Source organism: Heterodontus francisci, chromosome 34 (assembly GCF_036365525.1).
Source record: "Heterodontus francisci isolate sHetFra1 chromosome 34, sHetFra1.hap1, whole genome shotgun sequence".
Classification (NCBI taxonomy): domain Eukaryota; kingdom Metazoa; phylum Chordata; class Chondrichthyes; order Heterodontiformes; family Heterodontidae; genus Heterodontus; species Heterodontus francisci.
This window is the reverse complement of record NC_090404.1, coordinates 16,748,899-16,760,020: the sequence shown is the minus strand read 5'-3', so window position 1 is coordinate 16,760,020 and position 11,122 is coordinate 16,748,899. Positions and strand designations below refer to the sequence as shown.

The 11,122-nt window shown below is 51.7% G+C and overlaps 1 protein-coding gene across 1 annotated transcript in view; it reads left to right on the top strand.

Annotated features, from left to right (window-relative positions):
- The first annotated feature begins 3,727 nt into the window (after positions 1-3,727).
- Positions 3,728-11,122, top strand: part of LOC137349116 (proteasome activator complex subunit 2-like) — a 30,689-nt gene continuing 23,294 nt past the window's right edge. The window contains exons 1-3 of the mRNA XM_068014473.1: positions 3,728-3,864; positions 9,162-9,194; positions 10,624-10,686. Of these exons, the coding sequence (XP_067870574.1) occupies positions 3,823-3,864; positions 9,162-9,194; positions 10,624-10,686 (138 nt within the window). The 5' untranslated portion in view covers positions 3,728-3,822. The remainder of the gene's footprint in view (positions 3,865-9,161; positions 9,195-10,623; positions 10,687-11,122) is intronic.

Here is an 11,122-nt window from a genome sequence, read left to right as displayed (position 1 = left end):
GGTGTTCTCCTTGGAGCAAAGGAGATGGAGGGGAGAGTCGATAGAGGTGTACAAGATTATGACATGCTGAGATAAGGTAGACAAAGAAAAACTGTTCCCATTAACTAATGGTACAAGGACTATGGGACACAGATTGAAGGTTTTGGGCAAGAGATGCGGTGGGGGATGTGAAGAAGAACATTTTTTTTTAACATCGTGAGTGTTAATGATCTGGAACTCGCTGCCTACAAGAGTGGTCGAAGTGGAGATGATAAATAATTTCTAAAGGAAATTGGATGGGGACTTGAGGGAAATAGACTTGCAGGGCTATGGGGATGGAGTGGGGGGGGGGGGGGGAGAGCGCGAGTGAGTGGGACTGACTGGAGTGCCCTGCAGAGAGCTGGCATGGATTTGATGGGCTGAATTTCCTCTTTCAGTGCCCTATTGACTCCAGGATCTCTGAGCTCCTTCAATTCTGGCCTCTCGCACATCCCGATTTCAATGGCTCCACCATTGGCGGCCGTGCCTTCCGCTGCCTGGGCCCCAAGCTCTGGAATTCCCTCCCTAAACCTCTCTGCCTCTCTGCACCCCTGTCTCTCCTCCTTTAAGACGCTCCTTAAAACTGACCTGTGTGACCCAGCTTCTGGCCATGTGTCCGGCTATCTACTTACGTGCCTCGGTGTTTAACTTTATTTCTCCGATGAAATGCCTTGGGATGTTTTACTATGTTAAGAACACTATATAAACTCAAGTTGTTGTCATGGTGATGTTGTGGTTATGTTATTGTATGTGAATCATGAGCCCACCATAGCTGGTTTGGGAATTTGAATTCAGATAGTACATTATTGTGATTGGGAGCAGGGCCACTGGCCAACTTCTTTCCCTCTCTCCCACCGCCAAGACCAAACTTGAGAAAAAATGTCTCTGTTTTCAGCAATTTTAGTCAAAGTTTTTCGTCTTGTGCTCATCAGGACAATCCGCAAGAACACCAATGCAAGGGAAAGCAAAAAACCTATACTCTATGAGAAGAGAGTGCTGATTGGTTGGCAAGTGGACTCTGATTGGTAGAGGCGTTGCCCTGGAGAATGCACCTGTTTATGGTGACTGACAGTTAACTGCCAATCAGAGTCAAGCCGCCTGGTTTAAATTTCAAACAAAGCTGGGCAGTTAACTGTCAGTCACCATAAACTGGTGCATTCTCCTCGGCAACGCCTCACCCAATCAGAGTCCACTTGCCAACCAGTCGGCACTGTCTTCTCATACAGTGTAAATTTGTTGCTTCCCTTACATTGGTATTCTTGCGGATTATCCTGATGAGTGCAAGATGAAAAATGTAGACAAAATGTCTCTGCTTTCAGCAATACTCAAAATCCAAGACCGATCAAGTACCTTGCAGCCACCCCCATTCCCCCCCCGCCCGCCTAACCTTGCACCTGTCCCCAGGAAACCCACACCTCACCACGGCTGATAGTGATGGCACAAACACTGTCCACTGATGAGCGCATCCCCTCCCAGCTTTGGAGACCACTTGGTGTCTTAAATCTAGGCCCAGGTCTCGCTGGGGCATTCTTGGACAACTTTTGAACACTGGAACGGTGGAGGAGCAAAGAAATTTTGCGAGCCCAGCTACAAAAATCACAAAACGGCAACAATAACATGCATTTATATAGCGCCTTGAATGTCATAAAACAGTCCGAGGTGCTTCACAGGACCGTTTTAGAGCTCTGTTTGACACCGAGCCACATAAGGAGATATTAGGCCAGGTGACCAAAAGCTTGGTCAAAGAGGGAGGTTTTAAGGATCATCTTAAAGGAGGGGAGAGAGAGAGGTAGAGGGGCGGAGAGGTTTAGGGAGGCAATTCCAGAGCTTGGGGCCCAGGCAGCAGAAGGCACGGCCGCCAATGGTGGAGCCATTAAATTCAGGGGATGCTCAAGAGGCCGGAATTAGAGGAGCTCAGAGATCTCGGAGGGTCGTGGGGCTGGAGGAGATTGCAGAGATAGGGAGGGGGGCCGCGGCCTATGTAACAGGCTCGAGGGGCTAAATGGCCTCCTCCTGTTCCCGTGTAACAGGCTAGAGGGGCTGAATGGCCTCCTCCTGTTCCTGTGTAACAGGCTAGAGGGGCTGAATGGCCTCCTCCTGTTCCTGTGTAACAGACCCGAGGGACTGAATGGCCTCTTCCTGTTCCTGTGTAACAGGTTCGAGGGGCTGAATGGCCTCCTCCTGTTACTGTGTAACAGGCTCGAGGGGCTGAATGGCTTCCTCCTGTTCCTGTGTAACAGGTTAGAGGGGCTGGATGGCCTCCTGTTCCTGTGTAACAGGCCCGAGGGGCTGAATGGCCTCCTCCTGTTCCTGTGTAACAGGCCCGAGGGGCTGAATGGCCTCCTCCTGTTCCTGTGTAACAGGCCCGAGGGGCTGAATGGCCTCCTCCTGTTCCTGTGTAACAGGTTAGAGGGGCTGAATGGCCTCCTCCTGTTCCTGTGTAACAGGCCCGAGCAGTTGAACATTCTCGGCCCATGCGGACGAGCATAGGTGCGAAGGGTTGAGAAGGGCCTGTGAAAACGTCAGCCGTGACACGGTGGGGGGGGGGGGGCGGGGGGGGGCCGGTCTCACGCTCGCCTCCGAGTCAGAAGGCGGAGGGTTCGAGTCCCTAACTCCAGAGCCTCGAATCCAGGGCCCTCACTTCCCGGTGCCCGTACTGAGGGAGAGCTGCATTGGCAGAGGTGCCGTTCTCTCGGATGAGGCCTTAAACCCAGGGCCCCATCGGCCCCTCTCAGGCGGTGGTAAAAGATCCCGCATCCGCCCCCGACCCCGACCCTGACCCTGACCCTGACCCTGGCAGAGCCAGTTCGTTTCTCACACCATTCCTCTGACTTCCTCCGTCAGCCGAGGACTTGAGGGAAAAGGGGGAGGGGGAACCTTAGGGAAAGTCTCTCAATTGCACGTTTCTATTGAGGGGAGGACGAGCTGTCACAATAGAAGCTCCTGCGCTCGCCTGCCCGCCCAATGTGACAGGAGGCTTTTCTTCCCTGAAAAGAACTTACTTCTCACAAAGCGTGGTATAAACCTGGGGCTTCCCCCTTTGCCCGCGGGGCTTTTCAAGGCTGAGGCTCAGAGGTTTTCCCATGGATGAGATAACAAGACATGTTTAGATTAGATTAGAGATACAGCACTGAAACAAGCCCTTCGGCCCACCGAGTCTGTGCCGAACATCAACCACCCATTTATACTAATCCTACACTAATCCCATATCCCCAACAAACATCCCCACCTGTCCCTATATTTCCCTACCACCTACCTATACTGGTGAAAATTTATAATGGCCAATTTACCTACCAACCTGCAAGTCTTTTGGCTTGTGGGAGGAAACCGGAGCACCCGGAGAAAACCCACGCAGACACAGGGAGAACTTGCAAACTCCACACAGGCAGTACCCGGAATCGAACCCGGGTCGCTAGAGCTGTGAGGCTGCGGTGCTAACCACTGCGCCACTGTGCCGCCCTTGGAGCAAAGGTTCAGAGATAGATCAGGCGGAACAGGCCCGAGGGGCTGAATGGCCTCCTCCTCCCCTCCCCTCCACTAACCTGTTTCCATTTCTCTGAAATCCCCTCCAAATTCTCCCGTTTCAGGGAAAACATGGGGAAGGTGGGGGTGGGGGGGAGGAAGGGAGGTGGTGATTTGCTGTGTCGGTCCCTGGAGCAGTGAGTGACAGGCGGGTGAGAGCCAATCAGCAGTGCCAGGGAAGGCGGGTTCTTGTCAGAGAAACTGAAAGTATTTGAGAGGGGAGTTTGAGTCTGACCGGTGTGAGTTAGTTGGAGCTGCAGGATCTCTAGTACAAGGCAGGCAATGGCTACTGTCCTGAAGGTGAAGAATGCAGCACAGGCAAAGGTAAGGGAGAGGACTGGGCTGCGCGCAGCAGCAGAGCGAGAGGCGAGTTTACATCCAGGAGGAGATAAGAGCACCGGGAGAGAGAGAGAGAGAGGAAACAGAGGAGAGATAGAGGGGAGGAGGTAAAGGGAGAAAGGGTGATCGTGGAGGGGAGTGTGTGTGTGTGTGAGAGAGAGAGAGAGAGAAAAACAAAGTCAGGAAGAGAAATGGAGACAGACAGAAACCAGGAAGCGATGTACAGATTGAAAGAGAAAGTAGAGGCAGGGAGAAGAAGAGGGTGCGGTGCTGGGTGGAGAGAGAGAGAGAGAGAGAGAGAGAGGGGGGGGTGCAGAAACAGAAGGGAGGGAGAGAGCAGAGTGAGACGGAGGAGGGAGGAGTGAGAGAGTGATGGGGCGAGAGAGGGCAGTGAGGGAGGAGAGGGGGATTGAAGAGGGAGGGGGAGCAAGAGAGAGAGAGATGGGTAGCAGATCTGAGAGGCCATTCAGCCCCTCGGGCCTGTTACACGGGGACAGGAGGAGGCCATTCAGCCCCTCGGGCCTGTTACACGGGGACAGGAGGAGGCCATTCAGCCCCTCGGGCCTGTTCCGCCACTCATTGTGATCTGGGCTGGCCTGTACTTGAACTCCATCTACCCACCTGAGCTCCCTTACCCTGCACAGATCTCGTGATCTCATTCCAGTAAGCTCTCAGTCTTGAGGTGGGGGGGGGGGGGGAAACGGTGGGTGGTGCGGGTGTGCTAGCAGACAGTAGAGAGAGGCTACTATTGGTCCTGAGCCCCACACGCAGTGCAGGAAGATCCCAGGTTTCATACCCCTGGGTTGTTCCGCACTTTGGGGGTTAAGTATAACATTCATTGTTGGGGGAGGGGAGGAGTGGCGGGGGTTTGGGGGCGGGGAGGAGTGGGGGGGGGTGGAGGTGCGAGTTTGTTCCAAGCACCTATTGGCTGTTTTGCACTGCGATAACCAGCGTTCGCAGGTCTCGTGAAGCCCTGAGTCATGTAACTGGAGCAGAGCCAGTACCTCTCAGTGAAAGTGAAACCTGCCATTCTCCCTCTGTCCCTTTGTTGTCTCTTAAGGGTGGTAGCTACACAACACCCCCTTCCCCTCTGAAAATACCATCGTTGGGGGGGGAGGGGAGGTGGAGGGGGGAGGGTGGATGGAGGCCCGGACTCTTCCTCACTCTGCGTGTGGGGCTCAGGACCTTGACAACCTCCCTGTTGTGCACCTGCCGGAATTGGACGCAACGGGCGGGATCCTGGGCCCCGAGTGCGAGTCGGCAGCATTTCCGGGTCCCGAACCCTGCCCTGACTGCCAGGGTGCCCGGCAGGGGTTGGGGTGGATGGGGTGGTCGTCTGTCCGATGGGGGATGGCGGGCGGGCCCCAAGGCTGCGGCCTTCGCAGGCCGTCAGAGGTGGGCCCTGCCACCGTCGGAGGGCTCGGTCTGCAGAGGTACCGAGTTCAATCGACCCACCAGGCCCGCCCCTGCGGAGGGGAAACCCCTCACCGAGGTGGCTGGCGGCAGCTGATGCCCTCCGTTTGGAGAGGGGGCGGATGGGAAGGGGGTTAGTGCCAGAGGCCTCGTTTGCCCCTACACCCCCCAACCCTACCCCAGGCCAGCCACCTCCAGTGATTTGTGCACATGTAACCCCGGGTCCCTCTCTTCCTGCACCCCCTTTAGAATTGTACCCTTTAGTTTATACTGCCACTCCTCGTTCTTCCTGCCAAAATGTGTCACTTCGCACTTCTCTGCATTAAATTCCATTTGCTACTGCTCCGCCCATCTTACCAGCCCATCTATATCATCCTGTAATCTAAGGCTTTCCTCCTCACTATTTACGACATCACCAATTTTTGTGTCATCTGCGAACTTACTGATCATATCTCCTATATTCACGTCTAAATCATTAATGTACACTACAAACAGCAAAGGTCCCAGCACCGATCCCTGTGGTACACCACTGGTCACAGGCTTCCACTTGCAAAAACAACCCTCGACCATCACCCTCTGCCTCCTGCCACGAAGCCAATTTTGGATCCAATTTGCCAAATTGCCCTGGATCCCATGGGCTCTTACCTTCTTAACCAATCTCCCATGCTGGACCTTATCAAAAGCCTTACTGAAGACCATGTAGACTACATCAACTGCTTTACCCTCATCTACACATCTAGTCACCTCCTCGAAAAATTCAATCAAGTTTGTTAGACACGATCTCCCCCTGACAAAGCCATGCTGACTATCCCTGATTAATCCCTGCCTCTCCAAGTGGAGATTAATCCTGTCCCTCAGAATTTTTTCCAATAGTTTCCCTACCACTGATGTTAGACTCATCAGCTTCTAATTACCTGGTTTATCCTTGCTACCCTTCTTGAATAATGGTACCACATTCGCTGTCCTCCAGTCCTCTGGCACCTCTCCTGTGGCCAGAGAGGATTTGAAAATTTGTGTTAGAGCCTCTGCTATCTCCTCCCTTGCCTCACATAACAGCCTGGGATACATCTCGTCTGGGCCTGGGGATTTATCCACTATTAAGCCCGCTAAAACAGCTAATACTTCCTCCCTATCAATGCTAGTTCAAGTATATCACAAACCCCCTCCCTGATCTCTACACCTACATCATCCTTCTCCATAGTGAACACAGATGAAAAGTAATCATTTAAAACCTCACCTATGTCCTCCAGCTCCACACACACATTGCCACTTTGGTCCCTAATGAGCCCTACTCTTTCCCTGCTTATCCCCTTGCCCTTAATATACTTATAAAATGCCTTGGGATTTTCCTTTATCTTGCCCACTAGTGTTTTTTCATGTCCCCTCTTCCCCCTCCTAATTACTTTTTTAAGTTTCCCCCCCCCCCACATTTCTATACTCCTCGAGGGCCTCCGCTGTTTTCATCACTCTGAATCTGCCATAAGCCTCCTTTTTTTCCTGATCCAATCCTCTATATCCCTTGACTTCCAGGGTTCCCTGGACTTATTGGTCCGACCCTTCACCTTAACGGGTACATGTTGGCCCTGAACTCTCACTATTTCCTCTTTGAATGACTCCCACTGGTCTGATGTAGACTTTCCTACAAGTAGCTGCTCCCAGTCCACTTTGGCCAGATCCTGTTTTATCAAATTGAAATTGGCCTTGCCCCAATTCAGTACCTTTATTTCCGGACCGTCTTTGTCTTTTTCCATAACTACCTTAAATCTTACAGAGTTTTGGTCACTATCCCCGAAATGCACCCCCACTGACACTTCTACCAATTGTCCAGCTTCATTCCCTAGGATTAGGTCCAGTACTGCCCCTTCTCTTGTCGGACTATCTACATACTGGCTCAAAAAGCTCTCCTGGATGTATTTTAAGAATTCCGCCCCCTTTAAGCCCTTTGCACTAAGACTATCCCAGTTGATATTGGGGAAGTTGAAATCCCCTACTATTATTACCCTATTATTTTTACACCTCTCTGAGATTTGTCTACATATCTGCTCCTCTATCTCTTCCTGACTGTTTGGAGGCCTGTAGTACATTCGCAGCCAAGTGATTGCCCCCCTTTTGTTTTTAAATTCTACCCATATGGCCTAATTTGAGGAACCTTCTGAGATATCATCCCTCCTTACTGCAGTAATTGACTCCTTGATCAACAGTGCAATTCCACCTCCTCTTTTATCCCCTCCCCTGTCACGCCTGAAGATTCTATACCCTGGAATATTGAGCTGCCAGTCCTGCCCTTCCCTCAACCATGTCTCTGTGATAGCAATAATATCATAATCCCATGTGCTAATCAACGCCCTCAATTCATCTGCCTTACTAGTAAGACTTCTTGTGTTAAAATAGATGCAATCCAGCCTTGCATTATTCACTTGTGCATTAACGGGTCTTTATTTGCTCTGCCTTCCAGACTGACTCAGTTTCTCTTCTATATTTGACTGAACATCACCCCCTACTGTACCTCCACTCTGTATCCCATCCCCCTGCCAAATTAGTTTAAACCCCCCCCCCCCAACAGCACTCGCAAACCTCCCAGCAAGGATGTTGGTCCCATTCCGGTTCAGGTGCAAACCGTCCAACTTGTACAGGTCCCACCTTCACCAGAAACAGACCCAGTGATCCAGGAGACTAAAGCCCTCCCTCCTGCACCATCTCCTCAGCCACGCATTCATCTGCTCCATCCTCCTATTCCTATACTCACTAGCAAGTGGCACCGGGAGTAATCCAGAGATTACAACCTTTAAGGTCCTGCTTTTTAATCTGCTTCCTAGCACCCTAAATTCTTGTTGCAGGACCTCATCCCTCTTTCTACCTATGTCGTTGGTACCAATGTGTACCACGACCTCTCACCGTTCAGCCTCCCCCTTCAGAATGTCCTGCAGCCACTACAAGACATCCTTGACCCTAGCACCAGGGAGGCAACACACCATCCTAGAGTCTCATTTGCGGCCACAGAAATGCCTGTCTGCTCTTCTTACAATTGAATCTCCTATCACTATGGATCTCCCAGTCTTTTTCCTCTCCTGCTGTACAGCAGAGCCATCCGTGGTGCCACGAACTTGGCAGTTGCTGCTTTCCCCTGGGAGGCCATTCCCCCCCAACAGTATCCAAAGCAGTATATCTGTTTGAGAGGGCGGAGGCCACAAGGGACTCCTGCACTACCTGCCTGCGCCTACTACTCTGCCTGGTGGTCACCCATCCCTTTACTGCCTGTGCAGCCATTCCCTGCGGTGTGACCAACTCGCTAAACGTGCTGTCCACGACATCCTCAGCATCGTCATAAAGGAGGAGAGAGAGGGGTGTAGAGAGGCGGAGAGGTTCAGGAAGGGAATTCCAGAGCTAGGGGCCCAGGCAGCTGAAGGCACGGCCGCCAGTGGTGGAGTGATTAAATCGGGGGATGTTCAAGAGACCGGAATTAGAGGAGCGTAGAGGTCTCGGAGGGTTGTGGGGTCTGGAGGGGATTACAGAGATAGGGAGGGAGCGAGGCCACAGGGGGATTTGAAAACAAGGGTAGAGATGGTGCTAACCTGAAGTAGGTAATGTTGCTGCTGGTGAAAGGCACATTGTCAAGTGACAGCTGAGAAACTGGGACCTGCCCATTGGGTGAGAGTCCAGCCCTAAGTCTTCCAGCCACTCTGTTTCACTCTAGTTTCTTGATATAACAATGGTCAGCACACCCCTGAGAAACCCTCTTGATACAGAGAGGGAGCTTTACTCTGTATCTAACCCCGTGCTGTAAATGATGCCAGCAGGTGTAGCAATATCTTAGTAGTGAACAGGAAAGTGTGAGGCTGGTTTTAATATATCTCTCTCTCTTCCCCCAGGTGCAGGAATTCCGGAGTCAGATCTGCTCTGAGGTTAGTGATGGTGCGGTGAAGTATGTGTGTATGTGTGTCTATTTTTCTGTGCATGTCCGTATGGGGATGCATCCTCCCAGCTCTCCACCTCCCTTTCCTCCTCTAAGACTCTGCTTAAAACCTACCTTCTTGACTAAGCTTCTGGTCACCTGTCCTATTAGCCCCCCCCCCCCCCCATGTGACTCAGTGTCAAATCTTCCTTGATAGTTGTCTAGGGAGGGTTTTGAGGGTCTGTGTCTATATATCAGGGGTGTGTGTGTGTCTATATATCAGGGGTGTGTGTGTGTCTATATATCAGGGGTGTGTATGTGTCTATATGTTGGGGTGAGTGTGTGTCTATATGTTGGGGTGAGTGTGTGTCTATATGTCGTGTGTGCGTGTGTTTCTATATGTCAGGGGTGTGTGTCTATATGTCAGGGGTGTGTGTGTGTCTATATGTCAGGATGAGTGTATGTCAGGGGTGTGTATGTGTCTATATGTTGGTGTGTGTGTGTCTATAGGTCAGGGTGAGAGTATGTCAGGGGTGTGTGTGTGTGTATATGTTGGTGTGTGTGTGTCTATAGGTCAGGGTGAGAGTATGTCAGGGGTGTGTGTGTGTCTATATGTCGGTGTGTGTGTGTCTATATGTCGGTGTGTGTGTGTCTATAGGTCAGGGTGAGAGTATGTCAGGGGTGTGTATGTGTCTATATGTCGGTGTGTGTGTGTCTATAGGTCAAGGTGAGTGTATGTCAGGGGTGTGTATGTGTCTATATGTCGGTGTGTGTGTGTCTATATGTCAGGATGAGTGTATGTCAGGGGTGTGTATGTGTCTATATGTCAGTGTGTGTGTGTCTATATGTCAGGATGAGTGTATGTCAGGGGTGTGTATGTGTCTATATGTCGGTGTGTGTGTGTCTATATGAAGCAGAGATGAGTTGACACAGTGGACTTCTCAGGGTGTTTTAGAAAGGCACTGGAAAGCTGGTGGCCTTCTCTTCTTGGATGTTCTCTTCTCTCCTCGGAAGTTCTCTCCCTTTTTATACTGTTCAACGCCAACTCAAAACAATTCAAAAACGAAACCAACAACAGGTCAACTTTTTGACCTCCATTAATCTTGACCTGTCACTTCTTTGTAAACAGCTTCTCCAGGCGCCAAACTGGAAGTCAGGTGGTTTCCTGGAAAGGCTTGTTGTTGCTGGAAGTCAGTTGGTTTCCCGAAATGGTTTGTTGCTGTTGCTGGAAGTCAGGTGGTTTCCAGGAAAGGCTTGTTTTCCTCACGAGACCTCTCAGTGCCCCTTTAAAAAAAAACATTTCCAGGGACTATTTTTCAGAGTCAAGTGGCCTGTGTCTATATGTCAGGGTGTGTCTGTGTGTTTGTGTGTGACTATATGTCGGGGGTTGTGCGTGTGTGCATTTGCACTGTTTTGATCCTCCGCCTTTTTCTACACAGGCTGTGCTTCTCATCTCCACCCATTTACCAAGTAAAATAGCAGAGCTGGACAATTTACTGGGGGTAAGTGCGTCGCCCTCCGAACACCCAGAGCTCAGCCAAGAGATCCTCAGAGAGGAGAGGAGAGGAGAGGGGGAGGGGGAGGGGACACCCCGCATGCAGCTCCCCAGGAAACAACAATCTGGGGACACCCTGCCCCCTGGACTGCAAGACCACCCCCTCTTCCCCCCACAGGCGGATCTCCTCAGTCGCTGCACGTGCTCGCCTGGCGATGCCAGTTCAGCTCAATGCGGTACTGCTTCGCTGCTCCAAGCAGCGGGAAGTGCTCACTGGGGTGGTCAGGAGGGGGATGAAAGGAGACGGAGGGGCCCTCAGGAAGCGGTTCCTGCTTTATTTGTTGTTTAAAGCAGGCGCCGTGGGACTGCAGCAAAGCCCCACACCCACCCACCCGCCCCTTCCCACCACCCACCCCTAACCACGGGCACACAAGATGCACTTT